Source organism: Aspergillus tanneri (genome assembly GCF_003426965.1).
Source record: "Aspergillus tanneri strain NIH1004 chromosome Unknown AapTan_3_pilon_pilon_pilon, whole genome shotgun sequence".
NCBI classification, from domain to species: Eukaryota; Fungi; Ascomycota; class Eurotiomycetes; order Eurotiales; family Aspergillaceae; genus Aspergillus; species Aspergillus tanneri.
The window spans coordinates 1,931,458-1,952,421 of record NW_022984630.1 but is presented as its reverse complement, the minus strand read 5'-3'; the positions used below and the strand labels follow the sequence as shown (position 1 = coordinate 1,952,421).

Here is a 20,964-nt window from a genome sequence, read left to right as displayed (position 1 = left end):
CGGGTTCCAGGGCTATTCGGAAATAGCCCGATTGTCCGCTACCGCGTCATCCGAGTTATCGTCCCGAGAAATTTCCGCTTCCAAAGGATCTCCGTAGTACTCGATTCGCCTCTGGTCTTCCAGCCATCGGCTGATCTTCGTTTCGGCCTGGAACACGGCCCGAATAAGGGTGGAGAGGGAAACACCGGCCACTTTGGCAGCAATTTCATAGAAATATGTCGCCGCATCCGGGAGATCTGACTCCTTCCGATAGCGCTGATATAAGTTGCCTGGCCGAGGGATATCGACATCAGGATTCGAGAGCATCTTTCGGGCCTTTAGTTCGCTCGTGACTTTCTGGTTCATTGAGCTCATCGCTTCCTCTTCATCTTCTTCAGTTGTGGAAGCTGCATTCTGGCTTTCCCCTACTGTTGGTCCAATGGGAAACATGTCGGCCAACAGATTTGTCACTGCACGGAAGACTGTTAGTGCCGTCCACTGACAAACTGATTTCATATATCGTACCTTTGCTGTCCAGCCAAGAATTTTCGTACCAATCCATGTACTCATCCAGTTGACTTGGCGTCATGTTGAACACGTCTTTCTCTTTCACCAGGATCTCATTTCCTTTCCCGATCTGCCCGCCGGATGTTTCTCGATTGGCAAAGTGTCTCTGTGCCTGGGCCCAGAGCTCCCAATCGATGACTTGGGTCGTTGGCTCCCTTGCAGTCGTTGGATACCTTTCGGTGTCGTCGAAGGGGAAAAGCAATTTCGTGGAGATAACAATAAGAGACATTAGTTGCAGTTCAGGCAGATGAAGCGCGCTTCGTCTCCCGATATTTTTTGTTGGATACTCAAAATTAAACTCTAGTAGCGTCTGTAGTCGTTTCACAGAGGGGTATATTTCAACTAAGAGAGGGTTAGCAGGGAAACTCAGGTCCAAGACACTAGAGAGTTCATACTTGGAAGTGCAAGTCTCTTTATAAAACGATATAACAAAGGCGAAAGGTTTAACGGCGGAAATTGTACCCCAAACTTGTGATGGTACAGGAGCAATAGATCCACCACAGCTTTATGAAGATGCTCGGCATCAAGTGGTTTCTTTTTGTAGTTAGAAGAGGTTTTTTGGAGGAAATAATGTTGTATTTACCGTGGTCTCAATGATTGATATATATTCCTGCGGCAACTTGTCTCTCATTTCTCGAGGAATTAATTTTACAATCCGGATATAGGGTACATTTCCGCGGACAGCCATTCTACAGTCACGCATCAGCCGATGATCATTCGCCTGAAGGTTCTCATCAGGTCATTTTACCGGTGAAAGTCGCTGATACCGACGGGGAGTCTCATCAGAAGAGCACCCAAGTAACAAAGGGCAACCGAGTCAATCAATCGAGGCCACTGAGTTTTAGACTTGAAATCTTCGGGCTCATCAACATCGGTAGCGGGCTGAGAGCTAAAAAATTCGGGCTCCTCGATATCCTCTGAAAGGTCTTTAAGCTTCTTGGAATAGGTTTCCAATCGAAGAGCCCAAAGATCACGGACAAGATTCTATGCATGAATTTTGTCAGTTGGCATGCCTATGGTACTCAGTTGGGTGCAAAGGTGAATAGTCAAGTACCTCAAATAGTGCAGGAAACCCTCGGCCTTGCACCAAAGCGTGGCACTGTTTCCACAGAATCAATTGGTAGACCTGTAGGAAGAGGCTGTAGGCCTGTCGACCATGATACGCTTCTCAATTTTAGCAGGGTATTTGGGGAAATGGGAATATAGGTAGAACTGGGCATACTTTTATTGCCTTTTTCCGCAACAACTTTCTTCACTCGATGCGTTCTGCCTTGCGTGCCAAATTGGTCTTCCTCTACTTCGACTTGTCGTCCCTGAACACCGAGTACATTAGCCACTCAAACGCCTCCACCCAAAACCGGCTGAATTGCCATACCTCCTGTTGATGGCCTCGTCTACAGAACCAGAGACCTTGGTCCAGATAATACCGTCTCTCGCGGCACCCTTCCTGCCCACAGGGCCCTCGGATGGTGTAGTCCATCCGGGGCAATCCTCTTCATGCTTAGATTTACAGGGAAATGAAATGGACCATGGATCCTCGCAGGATAATGGCCGCAAAGAATCAACAAGAAGTTTTTAGTGTTCAACATCTACATCGAGCGGATTTTCATCGCTGCAGCGGATGGGATTGCCTCTTTGGGAAGACTACGTCAATTTGATGAATAAGCATCACGTGCAGGGCCATAGCTATGCATTATTATTTGCATACTCGATGCACTTCACGAAAACTTCCTAAATTACTCCTAAACTACAGCCTATAATCCAATAAGAAGGCCTATCTAGCTGATTAAGATGACCTATCACTGGAATGTTTCCATGAGCTCACCACTACTGGCTCAAATACTCCCAGACTATTGCATCCTACTAAATTTTGTATCTTACATACGTTTTAGTGAATGCCCAGGATAGAAGGGGGCAACGATCACGAACTTGATTTTCTATATGAAACCTTCATCAGTCTGGCAAAGCTGAGCTATAAGTTTATATAAACGGCTTGATTGATAGATGCTTGCTTTCTGTCACTGTTTAGCAGCCGAATTGGTCTACGTAAGAAGACCGAGTTTCCATGGAAGCAGATCATAATTGCCGCTGGCAACGGGTCCGCGCCCTAATAGAGGTATTGCAGTTTGCAGGTGCTGATGCTCATCATCTGGTCGACCTGTGAGCGAACCATTTCTCCGTGGCTAATTCTCCGGGTTCATGCCTCTCCACTGAAGGCGACATTGCTGGCACCGGCGAACGGGCAATGTTCGATATCAGCCAGCGCAGTCCATTTGCCCGAGAGACTGGTCGAAGTCCACGATCAGAAGTACCGTAAACGCTTCTTATGGCCTCAGCTATGAGAAGGTATTTCCTATCGCCCACGTTGTACAGGTTGAATGCCTCAAACAGGGTGTTCTTGTTGGAATCGGACAGCGCAATGACCGTATCGCCCATGCCCTTGGGGAAATTGCTCAACGAGACCTGTGAGCAATACAGATGGTCATTATCATCGGACGAGAAGAGATGGTAGTGGGATCTGTCACAGATGACCTACATGTCGACCCATGCACCATTCCCTTTGTTCTCCGTGATGATATTGGGCATGCCGTCGAAGAAATTCTTTGGGGCAGTTCCGTCCTGGTAGCTGATATATTTATTGGTAGAGTAAGCCGCATTGCCGTTTTAATACTCGAGATACCAGACATTCTGCGGCTCGAAGAAGAAAACATGAGGGGCTGCGAAATAGCCCTTACCGATAGGAACTCTGGTCAAGATAGTGGAACGTGGCCGAGTTCGCCTCCTCGAAGTCGGTGAAGCTCAGGTAAACCAGGTTATAACCCTACTCTACTGCCGTCTTGGCAAAGTCATGATACGTGCCGTTGATCTCTACGATCGAGGAATCTTTCATGACAGCCAGGTGTTGGTTATCGTTCTTGGAGCTGATCGGTGGCTTGCTCGAGGACCATTTGAAACTGGTTACACAATCCGTCCTTGGAAGTTGAACGGCCATATAGTCCAGCAATCCTGCGACTGTGATGCCCAAGAGTGATGAAAGAAAGATGAAGGGACGCATTCTGAGAGGACAAGTTGGAAGCATGGAATTTTGCTCTTGCTCTTGCACTTGTTGTACTCCTGGTGCCTTACTTTACACTTAGAAGGGAGAGAGTATGCGATACTGGGTTTCGGAATCTTCCCGCATTGTTCTTGGTGATTCAGGCTGATTATTCAATCATTTGCCTGAAGTAGATCGAGTTCTGTTACTCGCCAGGATTTTCACGCAAGATTCCCGCAGGAATGGGAAGAACTCCATGGCGAAAGGGGCAACGGAAGGGACCGATTTCATCTTAACACGTCTATTTGAAGGGGTTAAACAGGTTTAATAATATTGTCTATCATTTATTTATACATCTATAAGAAAATGTCTTGAACCCGGATGTCTCACATTGCTGATCCCAACCTGCTCATTGAGAATTGCTCTTCCGATCTCCCATCGGATTGTCCACACTGCTTGGCTGACGATTATACCCTCTTTCATGTATCTGTGATAGTTAGCAGGAGTGAAGAAATTGCGTTATAGCAGCACAGGCTTCACCTTGTTGCAGTCAATAGATTAATCAGACCACCCCTGCCAGGGAGCTTTGCACTGCTGGGAGAACTTCTTACCTAGTCGCCTTGAGGAAGGAATATCGTAACCGCATCCATTCGTCTTTCTCTAGATCCATTCCTTTCCATCGAGGTACTTCGTGTCCAGGCGTTCGCATCGGAGTAACCACATCCGCATGAACGCTATCCGGGTGGAATCTCTAACCAAATTAATCGCTGAATGCATGATCCTCGGATGCGATACGTTCCAATACAATTGCAAACGTGCCAATGGGAGGACAATGGACGATTCGGCCTTGGCTAACTATAGCTGCTGGAAATAATATAACTTTCCCATCCCCAGAATCCCCGAAGGGGTACACAGCCAACGATATTACCTTATTATCCGCTTTGAAGTTGACTTGCGCAGGATTCCCAGAGGTTCATCTCTAAGCTTGGTAAGTCTCAAAAACTGCAGCAGGGTAAGAATCTCGGATGGGATATTCGACATGAGGCCCTCCCTGGAGTTAAAGCAGAGAATGGGCTGAACTCCGCTTATTCTGTCTCTTTGTTCGACTTATATGATGCTCACAACGGTGAGCTTGTTCCGCGGTATCATAGGCAGAACACAGCACCGCCCATGTCCATAGTCTTGTATGGATGGCATGTGGTTTTTCCACGTCTGTCCATCGGTTGGAAGGTCATTCCAGCCACATTTTTCCGTCGTGTAGAACATGCCTTCTTTCCAGTATATGATGATGGACAGGGAATGGCTGTATATAGGATGCATCTCTTAAGGTTCGAGGATAAGACTGAAACTCATCTTTGCAGGTCTGCCGCTTGAGATAGTGTACAGGATTGGAAGTATACAGAGCCTGATGATGCTTTAGATACTGGTGGTCCATTTTACTGTGAGGGTAACATTCACAGATACAGAGAATGAAACATGTTTTATTATTCATCCAGAGTGAATATCGAATTTGGGAATAGTAATGGAGAGAGATTCACATTGATGCAAATAGGAAAGTACATACATCTACAAATTAATACACTCTTCGATCAGATACATAAGATAACTTCAAGTCTCTATAACAAGCTCATAGCCTGGTAATCTGGCGCTCGGTGGAAGTAGTACCGGCCAGAATACGGCACATAGTCTTGTTATCATGAATTGGCTGTGGTTTACACTTTTCATGTATGCAACATACCATTGGTCAATAAGGCTGAATACTGGTGATATAATCCAATATAGTATACCTGTCTAGACAAATGGCGTTTAGATGGCATCGATAAAATATGGAGAGTCAAGGGAAGTACAGAGTCAATGTATGGTTGACTTTTTTTCATGCACGGGCGGATCTGGAAGAGATTATACTCTACAATTCCAGACATACGTCAATAGAATCATAAACAACATCTACACACACTCTCTCTTCTGAGCCACATTTTTGGATTCGTCAAACTATCGTGAAAGCTAACTCTGAACTGTTCCTCGGACAACGCACGCTTTATGCTGCCAACGAAAAGCAACCCTCTTGCCGGCTCCGTGCACATCCAAGGCGAACAGATGGAGACAAGCAGCCATGTCGTATGTCGCCCAAAACGTCGCACCACAAAGTAGCAAACATAAGAACATCAGGGAGGCGGGGAAACATGTCACGGCTAACGGAGCAGAAATTGGTCCATGGCACAAGTCATTTCATTTATTTGGGGGCTTCCTTGCACTCTATGGCGACCTCCTCGCCCATGGAGGTCAGGACAACAACGTCTGCAACGGTCGGTCAGCACACCATCCCACCTGAGCAGCCACCAGGATTACTTACTGCAGTCCTTCTCCTCTTCACGGTACATACGGATGATCTTCTCACCGGTTTCGCCGTCGGGAACCTTGACGTCGTCCTTGGTGTTACCGTTTTCATCCATCAGGGAAAGAAAGTCGTCATCGGTGATGTCAAGCTAGGAAGGGCATCGTTAATGACCATAGGCCCGGATCACTTGATAGGGATCGACGGCTACTTACGAGCTGGTATTCCTTGCGGGTGACGTTGGGGACGTCCATGTTGTGGGTGGAAGGAGACAGATCTTCCAGCTTCTTGCCAGTGAAGATGTCGAGAGCGACGATGTGGACCTTGGCGTGACCGTGCTTGCCAGTCTTAGAGGTGGACATGTCGACGATCTTGCAAGGGCGGCCCTTGATGACAACGTGACCGTTCTTCCTCAGAGCCGAGCACTGCATGGGGTAGGTGCTGGACGCACCAGCGTCAGCAGATTCGAAGGTTTCATGATGCTAGAAGAGACAAAAAGACTGCAGGTTAGCAAGAGATCCTCCCACAGAATGAAGACAATTATTGGAGATTTGTCATATGCATTGCGTGCAGGAACCGTCAGGCAGGTTCGGGAGGGGTGGGCAGTTCGAGATGCGGGGCTGAGGACCACAGCACAGGCAGAAGGACCCTGTTGCCAGCAGAGGGAGAAGGTAGGACGAAGATCGCAGACATACCTCGTCAGCCATGGTGATGGAGATACGGGGGATGAGGACAGAACGACGAAAGAGGTAGAGAGTGCGAGGGTGGGAGGTCGGGAGAGGAGGAGAGGAAGAGGAGAGAAAAATACGGACGAAGAACAGGCGAGAATTCGACAAATCGAAGGGCAAAAAAAAAAAAAGCCATTTTTGTTGTGGCGGGGTTGCCCTAGTCCTGTTCTGGTCTAGCGCTGCATTGCATGGCTGTTCACGCCCCCCGTAGTCCTCCTGGCGTCAACGTGACCTCACCTGACCCTGTATACTCTGGTCAACTTCTTCTTTCTCTTTCTCCATGATCCCTCGCTGTCTTTGCGCCGGTGTCTCCTCCGATCATGTGGCTCGACCGCATTTCGGGCCATTCCACTCCCTCCAGTCTCCCAACCGACAGCCGCAGTAACTCTCCGTTGCCTCGCCGGACATCCTCGCGTCTCTCCCCCTATTCACAGTCCGCTCGGGCATCGTCTAGTCGACAAGGCTCGTCTTTATCGGTGCTGGTCAGTCCGAATAGTTCGTCCACCTCACTTCCGACGACACGTGGCGATGGGTCGGCGTTGAAACAGGCCTCTGCAAGGCCCCGTCCGTCCGATGTGGCCGATCCACTCGAGGTGTTGAGCGGGATTCTTGGAAAGCAAAGAGAGGAGGCGCTGCAGGCGGAGAAACCCATGCAGTTGGTGCCGGACATTGACTTCGGTGGGCTAAGCCTGGAGGAGTTCGTGGCGGCGGAGGCGGAACCGCGACCGGTTGGTAGCGACATTGGAGCGCAGACCATTCAGCAATTCGAACAGGAGAGAGATAAATTCCAGGACCTACACTCGGCCATCACGGGGTGCGACGATGCCTCGAAATCGATGGAGATATATCTGGGTGACTTCCAGACCGAATTGGGGGCTGTATCAGCGGAGATCGAGAGCCTCCAGACCCGATCGGTGCAGCTGAGTGCGATGTTGGAGAATCGGCGCAACGTCGAGCAGCTTCTCGGCCCCGCCGTGGAGGAAATCAGCATTTCCCCACGAGCTGTCCGAGTGATTTCTGAAGGCCCCATTGATGAGAACTGGGTCAAGGCGTTGACCGAGATCGAGACGCGCACCGCCAGCATTGAGGCCCGGGTTTCCAGTTCGAATACCACCGCGTCCATTGAGGATGTGCGTCCTCTCTTGAGTGATATCAAGAAAAAGGTCAGTATCGTCGGTCAGAGGGGGCGAGGGGCGAAAGAAGTCCGGGGAAGTTGAGCGCTGATCACCTATCTAGGCCGTGGAGAGGATTCGAGATTACTTAGTTTCTCAGATCCGAGCGTTGCGGTCGCCGAACATCAACGCTCAAATCATCCAGCAGCAGCGCCTGGTCAAATTCAAGGACCTATACAGCTACATCTCGAGAGCGCATCCGACACTGACAGGGGAGATCACGCAAGCCTATATCAACACCATGCGATGGTATTATCTATCTCACTTTACGCGTTATTTACAGGCATTGGAGAAACTCAAGGTCTATCCCAGCGACCGAAACGAAATATTGGGGGGAGACGCGTCGGCGCCAAAATCAGGTCAGTTTCTTGGACTCCAGTACGTAGTATATATAGTTCTAACAGACGGCAGGGAATATTGTCTCCGGCAGCCGTGCCGGCACTACGGCCCATGACCCGTTCTCATTGGGGAGGCGCATCGACATTCTACGGACGGGGAATCAAATGGCCATGTCCTCGTACCTTGCGGAGGAGGACAACTCGTTCCATGGGATTGAGGTGCCCTTCCGGAATTTCAACCTGGCTCTCGTGGACAACGTCTCGGCCGAATACTCATTCATGACGGAGATGTTCTCGACGCTCTCGTTCCACCAGATCTCGCGCAAAGCCGTGGAGATCTTCGACCCCGTATTCACCCTAGGACAGGGGCTAACGAAGCAGCTGATCGACACCAGCACCGACTCGCTCGGGGTGCTGGTCTGCGTGCGGCTGAACCAGCAAGCGGCCTTTGAGCTGCAGCGTCGCAAGGTGCCCGTCGCCGACTCGTACGTGAACGGTATCAACATGCGTCTGTGGCCGCGGTTCCAAGTGATCATGGACCTGCAGTGTGAGTCGCTGAAGCGAGTCGCCTCCCACACTGGACGCAGCGCCGTGTCGGCGCTATCGCTGGCAGGTGGTGGCGGCGATGATCTGAACCAGTCGACGGCACCGCACTTCCTCACGCAACGCTTCGGCCAGCTGCTGCATGGCATCCTGGTGCTCAGCAGCGAGGCGGGAGATGATGAGCCCGTGTCCAACAGTCTGGCGCGACTAAGAGGCGAGTTCGACAGTCTGCTGGCCAAGCTCAGTCGTATCGGAAGCGATGCCAAACGCCGCGAGCGATTCTTGTCCAACAATTACTCTTTGATTTTGACCATTATTAGTGTACGTGATTCTTGGCCTCCCTCTCAGAGAACTAAGATGGTGATAGACTGACGAGATCCAAGGATACCCAAGGCAAGTTAGCCATTGACCAGCGCCAGCATCTGGAGGAGATGCTGAAAAATGTCGGGAAGCGGGGATAGTGACCGAGATTCTTGTAGATATGTTGTAGACTCATACATAATATACCATCATTCCTATGTAATCTGCTGTCATAAACATCACACTGATTATCATGATCTCAAATGAATGGTCTTGACTCGGGCTTCTCCGCGATCGGCGTGTACCCCGACCGACCCACAGAACTGATCTCCCACGCTCTCTTTCCAACATAACTCTCCGACATGACTCGATCATCCCCAACAATCCTTGCGCGATCCATGGGATAGATTATCCTTCTTGGGTCAAGGTAGAATCCACATGGCTGCACGTACGTGTCTCAATTCCCTGCATAGGATCCGACCATTTCAATGTCGATCTTTCTCGAGCACGCGACCCTCCCCAGCGGATGTGACACATGCGGTAATAACCCACGCTCCGAACCTCTCCCAAATAAGGAATAAATGAATAGGATTCACTGACAGTTCGGTACAGATCATTGGAGCCGGTGTGGTCGGACTGGCCATCGCTAGACAATTGGCAGCGCGAGGGGGCACGACAATCCTCCTGGAGAAGAATGACGCACCCGGAATGGAAACGAGTAGTCGGAACTCAGAGGTATATATCTCACTAGTTATCTCCTACTATCTACCTATTGTACCCTGGGTATTAATGAATCAGGTATAGGTAATCCATGCGGGATTATACTACGGCACCAACACTCTAAAAACCGATCTCTGTATACGCGGGAAAGAACTTCTGTATGATCTCTGCGTGGAGAAGGGGATCCCCCACCGCAGGACCATGAAATGGATCGTAGCGCAAACGCCCGAGCAATGGGAGGCGACGCTGCGAGTGCATGCGCACGCGCAGAACATCGGTGTGCCGACGCGGATTGTGTATGCCGACGAGGCGAGCCGACGCGAGCCGGCAGTGCGGGCACGCGCCGGTATTCTTGAAAGTCCGACAACGGGGATCATCGATAGTCACTCGCTAATGGTGTACCTACAAGGGGCGTTCGAGGAGAAAGGCGGCGATTGTGCATTTCGCACGGAGGTGACGGGAGTGGCGAAGGAGGGCGGTGGGTACCGGATCACTGCGCGGTCGGGGGACGACGGCGAAGAGACGAGCATTACGGCCGAAACGGTGATTAATAGTGCGGGCAATTATGCGTGCGCGATCAATAATATGATCCTGCCGCAGGACCGACATCGCACCCCGTTTTACGCCAAGGGGACATACTTCTCGTATACGGCTTCCCGACCGTCGACGCAGGTGCTGGTGTATCCAGCGACGCTGCCGGGCCACGGCGGCTTGGGCACGCATTTAACGCTGGACATGGGCGGACGCATCCGGTTTGGCCCGGACGTGGAATGGGTAGACAGTCCGAACGATCTGCAGCCCAGCGCGGCCCGACTGCAGCAGGCGTTGCCGGAAATCCAGGCGTATCTGCCCCAGGTCGACCCGGAGGCGATCAGTCTGGACTACTGTGGGATTCGACCCAAGCTGGGCCGTGGAGGCGCCGTGAATACAGGCCACGGATTCCAGGACTTTGTCATCCAGGAAGAGGACGGGTTCTCGGGGTTTGTCAATCTGTTGGGCATCGAGAGTCCTGGGTTGACGAGTTCATTGGCCATTGCGGAGAAGGTGGAGGGTTTACTGTACGGTTAAGCCTCTCGTAGACGATACAGACAGACGGTGGATGCGTCCATGTCCAGCATCAACCCACCCCGAAGCTTAATGGGATGTTCTGACGTCAACACTCGCGGTTGGCCTTCGTTCTCGCCTCGTAGAATGAATGCACATTGTTGGTTGAATTGCAGGGACCTCTCTTCGCCCGCGGAACCCTTATCGCCACGGGGTTTCGTCCGCAGTATAATAATATCTAGCCTGATGTCCATCCCGAGCATGAGCACCCTTCCAGTCCAGCCCAAGACAGTGAAGGAAATCAAAAAGCACCCTACCCATGGCCGACCTCAAAGAACACCACCACGACTACAGACACAGACGGCCCCATACTCCGCAATCGCCGTCCCAGAAGAGCCCGTCCAACGCCCACAAACGATGCTGGGACTGGATCATCGTCGGCGGGAACTGCCATTACGCAAAGAACCGAACCGCCTTCCGTAGCTACCGGCGCGCACCCGGGAAGATCGGCGGCTCCAAGGTATTGGGGGTGGGAACGGTGGAGTTGAAGGTCCGACGGACCTCGAACGATGAGCGCTCGAGCACGTTGGTCCTGACGGATGTACTGCACATGCCAAACGCACGCTGCAACGGACTGAGTATCTCCAAATACCGAGAGGCGAATCCGCTATCCGGCGTCGAGATGGAGAAGGAGCATTTCCAGGCGACGAGTCATATCGATGGGGAGCCCCTGTGGTGTGCGGATGAGTTCTGCGGCATGTCCAAGGTGGCGCTGGCAGGTAATCCCAAGGGGGAGTCGTATCTCAGGGATGGCCAGGTGTACATGCTGAGTGTCATTGCTTCTTCAGAGGAGTTGGAACGGCTGAACAAACGGCTCAGAGATACGGATTGGACGGTCCATTCTTAGTCATACCAGCCTTCTTGCATGCACGATGCGAGTGACGAATCTTTTGGGCATTCATGAATAGATAGATTATCATGTGTGTATAATAAATAAATGTATCATACATCGTGTCATGACCAACTACTTACCCCTTTTGCAGCCAGCGGTATGGAACGGCATTAGAGAAGATCCTCGTTGATATACACACATACCAACTGCCCGGATTAGCGTATGCCCCGCAGGAGCGTTTGCTAGCTGAATTGATCAGGTGAAAGACATCGTCACCCAGTCTGCTGGGTCCAGGCTCAATAGCCCCAGCAAAGGCTAGGCGGAATAAAGTTCCAGAGACACAGGTATATGGGCAGGGCTGGCTTTCCCTGGACATGTAAGACAGGGCGTCTTAGGAGCTACCAACAGAGGCGAGTTTAGGACTGACTACTGTGACACATTTGCCATTCTGCTCCTTAGGTCTCATTCCATATATAGGAGCATATCACTCATAGTATGAAGGACGTACGAAAACTTGTGCTCGCTCCATTTTCCAGCATCTTTGAGTAGACCCACGTAGTCCTGGAGAATGCGTCGGGCGGACTGACATCCCCCTTGGAATGGCTCCCCACGGAGATACACAACGCCGCCATTTCGGATGAAGTTTACTGCCGGATCCGCGGACGGCGTGGATGACTGTATGCCAACGGGTTCCATGAAGCTGGTAAATCCTTCGGTACCAACAGCCTGCCAATTTATATCGTCGAGAAGCTCGAGGTAGGCACCCTGCCCCATTCCCTCCGTAGTATTTGGCACCACGAATACGTACAGCCCCAATACTATTGCAGCAGAGAAAATTGAGAACACGGAGTGGGACATAATTTGATCAGACGCTTTGCGGTTGACCATGGCTTTGTAAATGTGGGCAGCATGTAAGCATGCCCTTCGTGCTGCAGGCGTCTGAGACCACGCGGCGATATCATCCAGTGCTTTTTGCACTGGGCCAGGACCAGCCCGTCCGGCGGCCAGGTCAAATATCTGTGTATCGGCCGTGAGTGTCATGCACATGTTGTGCCACATGACAGCTGCATTCGGATCCAATTGCGATAGAACGTCTGCATATTTGCTAGCGATTTGCAATTGAAGAGAGGGCAAGCAGCGCGCACGGCCGTCCATCGCATACGTATGGCAAGGAGCAAATGGGTAGCTGGCTCGGTTCGACAATAGTCTATGATAGGCTTCTGACAGCCGGAGTTGAACCATAGCCAATAGCAAATGCATGCCGAAGCTATCAACGGGGCTTTCCAGGTCTGGAATATTGACATTCTCGGATGGCGCCACCACGGTGGGCATCAGGATATGCATGCCGCTGTGGATCAGCTGCATCCATCTCGCAGCATTGTTGGCCTGGAAAAGACCTTCGTTGCACGGTAGAATGATCTGAATGGAATCGGGCACAATTATAGGGCTCGTCGAAAAAAAGGACGCATACCAGGAGTCCAAAAGCAAAAGTCCAGATATTAGTCTAGCTCAGTCAGTAAGCCATGGTATGAAATAAGAAAGAAAGACATACCGCTTGATGGATTCTATTTTGCTCCAGACCTTCCATTTCATATCAGCCTCTAGAATCGCTTCAAAGAAGCTCAAATCTAGTATTTGGCCTTCTGTCGCTGTGAAAAGCCCATGCCGCTGGGCAATCTACTTCTGTATCAACAGTCGTCCACAGAGTCCATCTGCTCTCGACTTACAGATATGAGACTGATGTAGAGCATCTGACACTTTTCCAAGTGCTCTTTTTCCTGCAGGTCGATCAGTCCACAACTCAGGAAGTGAGAAATACATGAGTCTTACCCCAGCCATGGCCGCGAGATGCAGGAAGAGGAAAACAGCAGCAAATATAGACATGGTGTTCTCTGCGGACTCGGTCCCCAAAGAGCACTTGGCGAGCTCACCAGTAAGTTTCTCGAGCACATACTAATGCATATGGTCGTAAGAGAGGCGCCCCGTAGAGAATAATCTGCATGTCACTTACTGAAAAGTTCTTAGAAACAAAGTAAGTGGTCCCTTTCGTCCCTAGCATTACCATTCCAATCAAGCACATGGTATACAGCACAGAAGCACGAGAATTCCTAGCAGAAAATGTAGGCAGATGAACAAACGGCACAATCGGGTGGAAATTTCGAAAGTACATGTCCAGCGCCATATCTAGAATTTCAGCGGGGGGGAAATTAGGTAGGGCGACAGCCCCATGTTCTACCGGATGGATATGTGAATTGTCAAGTCGAACATTTCCAAATTCCGCCAGTAGATGCTGCCGACATTCCTCGTCCAGACCATACCGGGATTCTTGAAGAATGCCTGACGTGCTGTCCACTCCCAACACAGGATACAGGGTAAAAATGTTGTCCAAGTCGACGTTGGCTACCTCCCCCCATAGATTGTTTATGAGACGCCCATTATGGTTCGAAGGTCGCAACCAATATCTCTGAAGATTGGCAAATCGTTCACTCATGATACCCTCTACGGACTTGACTCCAAGACTGTCTGCCGAGGCTCTATCTGGTCGCTCTGGAGAAGCCTCCACATGCTCCCCAAGCATGCCAAGGCTAGAATCCGCCATTAGACTCGGTGAGCCGTTGTGCAAGCCCACGTCGGCTTGAGGCTCGAACCAGAATTGCGTCATTTCGTTCGGACTAGCGCCAAGTAAGGACCCTCTGTAAGCCGGCGAATCGGTTGCAGCCACCTCATTCCATCCAAAGTACGTCCGTTGGTCCCCCATCGTCATGGAGCTAACTTCGGGTTCGGGGCGCGCGTGACGTGCAGAAACGGTTGCCAGAAAGTCTAAAGACGTTGGTGGGAGGCCGGTTGTTGAGGAAGGCATGTCATGGGGTATCACCGGAGTTTGTTGTGTCAATTCGGTAGCTCTCGTGCCATTTAAATAGGGTGGATTATCATTGGAGAGGGCGGACGGTCGACGAATGGAAGCTGGGTCGACTGTCGTCACAGGCTGGCCATCCTTAGCTCCAGGTGGTGCAGACGCTGTCGCACCATTGTGACCTTTGGCATGGCGACTCAAAACATCGCTACAGAGAATAATTCGGTGAGTTCTCCAACAAACCGCGAATATATCATGCCATGTGAGCCGCAGGTTGCTACCCACCTTCGCGAGAACCGTTTATGACAGACATTACACTCGTAGGGCTTTTCCTTCGTGTCTATCTGAAGTCAGCACGGCCTAAATCCAAACCCTCCAAAGCAGGAGGAATAGAAAGAAATTAACTTACGCGACCTTTCATGGCGTTTGAAATGCTCCGTCTTCTTAAACCGCCGGTCACAGATGGTACACCTTTTCATGACCATGATGCAGCTCGCCGGAGGGCCGGGGGGGACCAAGACGCGGGAGAACCGACACCACCGGGCATGACACGCGATAGACGTTTGACAGTGAACGAAGAAGCAGTGAGAATCAAAAAGGAGACGCGAAATGCACGAGGCGTTGGTTAAGGGAGACGAGGGGAGACTTGAATTCGTTGACAAGACCATCGGCGGGACGGATCGGGGATGACGCCGAGCTGGACCCACCGCCTGCAGAATGGAGACAATCACTCTGACACACGATGCTTACTCCACGAGTATACTCCGGGGTATATCGCACTATCGGATACTATTAGAATGGGGGTAAGACGCAGGTACCACGAGTCACTAACGGTCCCAGAATATCCCGAGCTGATTGCCCTACGGACGATTCGCGATGCCTCAGGACGTCGAGGAGTTGCTTGGATGACTCAGCACCGGCCGGCACATCCGGCAGTTTCTCTGCCATCAATTGCCGGTCCATGTTTATTCTTCAAGTTCTTTACAGCTTCCAATCCAGCATCGAAGCTCAGGACCATTACGCCCCTCTGGCTAGCTCTGTCAGGTATTCATAGGGTGTAGTCCCTCTGGATCGAGTGGAGAATATGAAGAGCTCCATCGACCCACTGGTGGATTCGACTTTCAGATCATCAAACTCATTTCTCCGGGGCGATGTGGAGTGGCATTTCATGATGAAATTCTCATGATCGCACAGTCTCGGGGTGGTGCGTGAGACGCAGGGATATCCCTACTAAAGCAATGATCTAATGCAGTCAAGCATCATACAGTCCATCCTATTCATTCTGGTCTGATGGACAGCCAGAGTACAGCAAATGAAGGAATCAATCGCTACTTCCCAAGATGCAACGCCATCACTCCCTCCCAGTCCTAGCCAGTCAACATATTTCCCTTTACATATTAATATAAAATACTCACCTGGCACATATTCACGATCTCCTCTTCATTCCACCCGTCCTCGTTGCCCACATTGTCATATCACTCCCGTCGCATCCAATCCGATCAAGGTCTATAGTTCACCTGCATATCCATTGGTCTATATGACCATCCCCAGAGTATAGCACTAACCACCAACATCTCCGTATGTCCTGTCAAGCATTCCATCCATCGCGGATCATAAAATCCAGAGGTTGAATTCTCCCCCACCATGCAGCATCCGCTCTCCATCCGGATGTGGGGTCGGCTTCGGAAGGCGGCAAAAAGAGATGGGCGGCGGATAATCGCTTTGTCGGGTGCCTCGATCGGTAGTCGATCGGAGCTCCCACGAACAAGTTATATGATACCTCATCTGCCTCCTTTTCCTTCGCATGAATTCCTTCCGCCATAGATAATACGCCCCATTGGTCCAGGCTGCGTCATGTCGCGGCCTTTCCCAACGGTGTTCCGCCCCATCTGGCGGCGGAACTTTTGCATATCCACGCCCAAACGGGCCATTGATAAACGATGCAACTCGGCGTCGGAAGCTGTACAGAACATGAAGGGATCGTCAACGGTCCTGGTGGGAGGTTTCGGGTTCTCCGGCGTGCCGAATACCCTGATCAACTCCGTGCGCGATCGGCCCGATATCACCGATCTAACGGTCGTGTCGAACAATGCGGGTATGCCCGGGGTAGGACTGGGCCAGCTGCTGGAGACCCGGCAGGTCAGTAAGATGATTGCGTCGTTTATTGGGGAAAATAAGATGTTTGAGAAAATGTATCTGAGTGGGGATTTGGCGCTCGAATTGACACCCCAGGGCACCATTGCGGAGAAATGCGCCGCCGGAGCGGCAGGTGTGCCTGCTTTTTATACGCCGGCAGCTTATGGGACAATCGGTTGGTCTTTTGCCTATCATGTCATTGTGTGTATGTGTGTATGTATGCTGACCAGTCAGTTCAAACGGGGGAACTCCCCGTTCGGTATAACAAGGATGGCTCGGTGGCCGAAACCTCCAAGCCTAAGGAAACCCGCCAATTCAACGGCAAAAACTACATCCTGGAAGAATCGATTTTCGGCGACTACGCGTTGGTCAAGGTGCACAAGGCCGACAGACTGGGCAATTGTCAGTTCCGCAAGGCGATGAATAACTTCAACGAGGCTATGGCGAAGAATGCCAAGTACACCATCGTGGAGGCGGACCATATCGTCGAGGTCGGCGAGATTGCCCCCGAGGATATCCATCTGCAAGGCATCTACGTCAATAAAGTGATCCAGAGTCTCGGCGAGAAGCAGATCGAGAAGCTCACCTTCGCCAAGGACCCGAGTGAAATGCTCAAGGCCGGTAAGTCGCCCTATCGGTGCATTGCGGTGAAGCTGACCGGGTACTAGGGTCCGGCGAGGCCACTGCCCGTCGTGAGCGCATCGTCAAACGCGCCGCGAAGGAATTCCGGGACGGAATGTATGTCAACCTCGGGATTGGAATGCCCCTGATTGCTCCTTCCTATCTGCCGGAGGGCGTGGAGGTCGTCCTCCAGGCTGAGAACGGTATTCTGGGGTTGGGTGGCTACCCCCAGCCTGGAGAGGAGGACCCGGACCTGATCAACCCGGGCAAGGAGACCGTGACTCTGGGTGGCGGCGCTTCTCTATTCGGATCGCATGAAAGCTTCGGTATGATTCGCGCGGGACTTATTGATCTCACGATGCTTGGCGCTCTGCAGGTCAGCCAGTACGGCGGTATGTTGACTTTCCTGGCATAATGGATACACAGCACATGCTCATGTCATCCACAGATCTCGCAAACTTTATGCTACCCGGTAAGGTAAAAGGTGTTGGCGGTGCCATGGACTTGGTCGCCAACCCTGAGAAGACCAAGGTCGTTGTGACAATGGTACGTAACTACGCAAAGCCTCCGATATTGCATACTGACATGGACCAGGAACATGTCGACAAGAAGGGTAACCCTAAGATCCTCCCGGAGTGCAGCTTCCCCTTGACGGGTCCCCGCTGCGTATGGAAGATCATTACCGATCTAGCAGTGTTCAACGTCAGCCCTACCACGGGATTGACTCTGACCGAGTACGCCGAGGGAGTCACTGTGAACGAGATCCGCAGCAAGACCGCCGCTCCGTTCAAGGTAGCTGATAATTTGAAGCCGATGCTGTAACAGATATCCGTATAGAGTGTTAATTGATTCGTTTTCATGATCTCTCCTCTTTCCAACATCTACGACTTTACATGTTGTCTCGAAGAACTGTGACCTCGGGAAATCATATAGTGATAAAAGTTCCCACCATGACCCACTATATTGCTTTCACTAGGAGCTAAGGCTTTTTACATATTTGGTCGAGTAGTTTTGTCTTGACATACTGTGCATAGCGTGGACGATCGTGAGAACCGGCTATTGCCGGTAATTCCATGCTAGGCGGATTGTCGAACACGCCACGATAACTCGCCGGATGTGAATTCATTTTGTATTATTAAGATAGCCAGGTCTGTGAGAGGTTAATTATCTGTTCTCAACGTGAACGAGACTGTCACCATAATATGACACCCTTATATCCTATCGCCTAAATACTCCCCATTCTCATTCGTTCATCATGCAATGCTGCAATACCACGTCAGGCTCATCAGAGGCAATTCGAAGCGAGGATGCTGGCAAGAATCAGAGACAACAACAACTGCATGTCAGCAGTCTAGATCTTGGGCCAGGAGATAAATAGTGCTTTTTCCCCAGAACAAAATACATATCCAAATCCGATCCATCAAATACTACAAAGTACAAAGTAAAAGGTACACGAACCTAATACAATGCGTTCACTCATATCCCTCTCTCTCTTTTTCCTCTTCGCAACCTCCCTCGCAGCCCCCTATCAAACCCGCATCCTCGAAACAGGCACTACATTCAACTCCCCGGATCCCTACGGCCCATGGCAAATGATCCCATCCTCCCCGCCGAGCCTAGCATACATCAAAACCACCAACACAGGCACCGGCCGCGTGGAGGTACACATCGCATCGGGATCCTCACGATACCAGTCCCGCACACTCGAAGTCGGCACGACCTTCGTCTCCGAAGACAATGGCACATGGCAGCTCATTGACGCGGATGGCGACGGAGTGCCGGATCTCGTATACATCAAGACGCGCAACACGGGCACGGGACGAGTCGAGGTTCATATAGCGTCGGGGGCGTCGAATTACCAAACTCGCATCCTGGAAGTCGGAACGACGTTCTATCCCGAGGATGACGGGGTGTGGCAGATGGGGCATTTCAACGGAGACGGAAAGTTGGATTTGATTTATATCAAGACGAGAAATACCGGGACGGGAAGAGTCGAGGTGCATGTTGCGTCTGGGGCGTCGAATTATCAGAACAGAGTTCAGGAGGTGGGGACCACGTTTTATCCTGAGGATGATGGCGTGTGGCAGATGAGGGACTTCAATCGCGATGGACGTCTGGATCTGGTGTACATCAAGACACGGAATACAGGCACCGGGAAGGTCGAGGTGCATGTCGCGTCGGGAAGTTCGACGTATCAGACGAGGGTGCAGGAAGTGGGAACGACGTTTTATCCGGAGGATAATGGGTTCTGGGAGTTGGTGGACTATAATGGGGACAGGGTGTTGGATCTGGTGTATATCAAGACGAGGAATACGGGGACAGGCAGGATTGAGGTGCATGTCGCATCGGGGAGGAGTTGATCGGAAGTTTGTCTATCAATCTCGGATTGTAGTATAGCTACCAGAGGAACTGTTCCTGGAATTTCACAGACGGCGCTCCACTCCAATGGTTCAGTTCCAGCGGTGTGTTAGAAGGGGACAGCGTAGAATCTTCCGATCGAAGCTCATTCATAGACTGGAACGATATCACAGGATTAGCCGGTCCAGTTCGGATGGCATCTCGCTCCATCGGAAACGTTTCATATAATTGTCGAGCTAAACCGGGAGACAATATCCTGCGTTCTTCCGTATGACTCCGAGCATCTATACAGGAGACTCCCATTGATGAATCAGACTGAGGCTCAGAAGACACTCCCAGTCGATCTATTCCTTCGTAGATGTGCTCCGATGGTGTCTGTACATCGGCAGTGTTCGATCTCTGTTTCTGTCGCTCAATAGTTGAATCGGATGTTTCATCATTGAGGTGATCGTGCTGCCATCGCCGGATACCCTGGGCCGTATCTAAAGGAAACCGCTTCCAGTACTCTGCTCCCCTCTTGTCCTGTCGAGGAAAGGGTGGATATCGCGGATGATTTCTATCGCCACTGGTCCTCGAGGACTTGTCTTGAACAATGATCTTGGATAGTTTCTCATCCGAGATATCAGAGAGGACTTTCAACAGCACTGTCTCAGTCTCATGAAGACGATGTTCCAGGGCCTCGATGTATCCCTTTGCAGGTCCCCTAGAAGCATGAGATTTCGTACAATCCGGAGTGATCGGTCAAGCCAAGTCTTACCGTTTGAGCTGCTCAGGCCAATCGCACTGTCGATTATGTTGGACGCATTGAGTACATACAGGCCTTCCAAGTTAGATCAATCATCGCCTTTATATATATACCGGCTCACCTTTTTCCACTACACTATATACAAGAGTAAGTTTATATCCATGGAGTTGATTGTATCGGGACCTACCTTTTGCTTCCGCGTGCGGCAGGGGTTGCAAGCAATTGTGATGCGAGATGGTCTGGAGCTATTCAACGGGCTCATTGTGCATCAACGTGCATACATCCATCCAAGATAATGTCCATATAGGTCATCATGCAGGAGCGAAAGGGTCTGACAGTTTTCACGCCTCTGGTGGGGTACTATCGACGGCTGAAGGTTTAGCCGCGCTTTTTTCCGACGCTGTCATGTTCGTCATTAAATTCAGTGATAATATCAGCATTTCATGAAGATGTTTGTTTTAACAACGATAGCAGAGGATAATAGTGTATTGCTGGGAAGGATCATTAGATCAGATCATATTAGAGCAGACTAGAGCAGCATAGCCATAGAACTAGAATTGGATCGACAGATGGTAGTATATGGTAGGTGAAGAATAGA

General features: G+C 50.9%; 8 protein-coding genes across 8 annotated transcripts; 4 read left to right on the top strand and 4 right to left on the bottom strand.

Annotated features, from left to right (window-relative positions):
• Positions 1–12: 12 nt before the first annotated feature.
• RRN7 (Pol I core factor CF) lies at positions 13–3,601 on the bottom strand (the record flags this gene model as incomplete). Its single annotated transcript, XM_033569114.1, has 8 exons — positions 13–449; positions 505–888; positions 942–1,080; positions 1,130–1,235; positions 1,295–1,530; positions 1,601–1,685; positions 2,717–3,009; positions 3,377–3,601. The coding sequence occupies 8 exons, from the start codon at positions 3,599–3,601 to the stop codon at positions 13–15; spliced, it is 1,905 nt and encodes a 634-aa protein (XP_033427920.1).
• A 2,212-nt stretch (positions 3,602–5,813) lies between these two features.
• On the bottom strand, positions 5,814–6,622 carry TIF51 (Eukaryotic translation initiation factor eIF-5A; the record flags this gene model as incomplete). The annotated part of the gene is made up of 4 exons (XM_033569113.1): positions 5,814–5,878; positions 5,934–6,066; positions 6,131–6,397; positions 6,611–6,622. The coding sequence occupies 4 exons, from the start codon at positions 6,620–6,622 to the stop codon at positions 5,814–5,816; spliced, it is 477 nt and encodes a 158-aa protein (XP_033427919.1).
• A 341-nt stretch (positions 6,623–6,963) lies between these two features.
• On the top strand, positions 6,964–10,784 carry ATNIH1004_004442 (uncharacterized protein; the record flags this gene model as incomplete). Its single annotated transcript, XM_033569112.1, has 6 exons — positions 6,964–7,806; positions 7,880–8,174; positions 8,227–9,017; positions 9,080–9,139; positions 9,609–9,731; positions 9,801–10,784. The coding sequence occupies 6 exons, from the start codon at positions 6,964–6,966 to the stop codon at positions 10,782–10,784; spliced, it is 3,096 nt and encodes a 1,031-aa protein (XP_033427918.1).
• A 295-nt stretch (positions 10,785–11,079) lies between these two features.
• ATNIH1004_004441 (uncharacterized protein) lies at positions 11,080–11,667 on the top strand (the record flags this gene model as incomplete). Its single annotated transcript, XM_033569111.1, has 1 exon — positions 11,080–11,667. One exon carries the CDS (start codon positions 11,080–11,082, stop codon positions 11,665–11,667), a length of 588 nt encoding a protein of 195 aa, XP_033427917.1.
• A 447-nt stretch (positions 11,668–12,114) lies between these two features.
• ATNIH1004_004440 (FTFMHR domain-containing protein) lies at positions 12,115–14,991 on the bottom strand (the record flags this gene model as incomplete). Its single annotated transcript, XM_033569110.1, has 8 exons — positions 12,115–13,071; positions 13,124–13,156; positions 13,234–13,329; positions 13,380–13,430; positions 13,483–13,605; positions 13,664–14,714; positions 14,792–14,846; positions 14,916–14,991. The coding sequence occupies 8 exons, from the start codon at positions 14,989–14,991 to the stop codon at positions 12,115–12,117; spliced, it is 2,442 nt and encodes an 813-aa protein (XP_033427916.1).
• A 1,369-nt stretch (positions 14,992–16,360) lies between these two features.
• ATNIH1004_004439 (3-oxoacid CoA-transferase) lies at positions 16,361–18,085 on the top strand (the record flags this gene model as incomplete). The annotated part of the gene is made up of 5 exons (XM_033569109.1): positions 16,361–16,817; positions 16,877–17,263; positions 17,311–17,655; positions 17,712–17,809; positions 17,858–18,085. 5 exons carry the CDS (start codon positions 16,361–16,363, stop codon positions 18,083–18,085), a joined length of 1,515 nt encoding a protein of 504 aa, XP_033427915.1.
• A 644-nt stretch (positions 18,086–18,729) lies between these two features.
• Positions 18,730–19,623, top strand: ATNIH1004_004438 (FG-GAP repeat domain-containing protein; the record flags this gene model as incomplete). The annotated part of the gene is made up of 1 exon (XM_033569108.1): positions 18,730–19,623. The coding sequence occupies one exon, from the start codon at positions 18,730–18,732 to the stop codon at positions 19,621–19,623; it is 894 nt and encodes a 297-aa protein (XP_033427914.1).
• Positions 19,624–19,660: 37 nt separating this feature from the next.
• ATNIH1004_004437 (uncharacterized protein) lies at positions 19,661–20,628 on the bottom strand (the record flags this gene model as incomplete). Its single annotated transcript, XM_033569107.1, has 4 exons — positions 19,661–20,324; positions 20,379–20,404; positions 20,488–20,496; positions 20,554–20,628. The coding sequence occupies 4 exons, from the start codon at positions 20,626–20,628 to the stop codon at positions 19,661–19,663; spliced, it is 774 nt and encodes a 257-aa protein (XP_033427913.1).
• Positions 20,629–20,964: the final 336 nt, after the last annotated feature.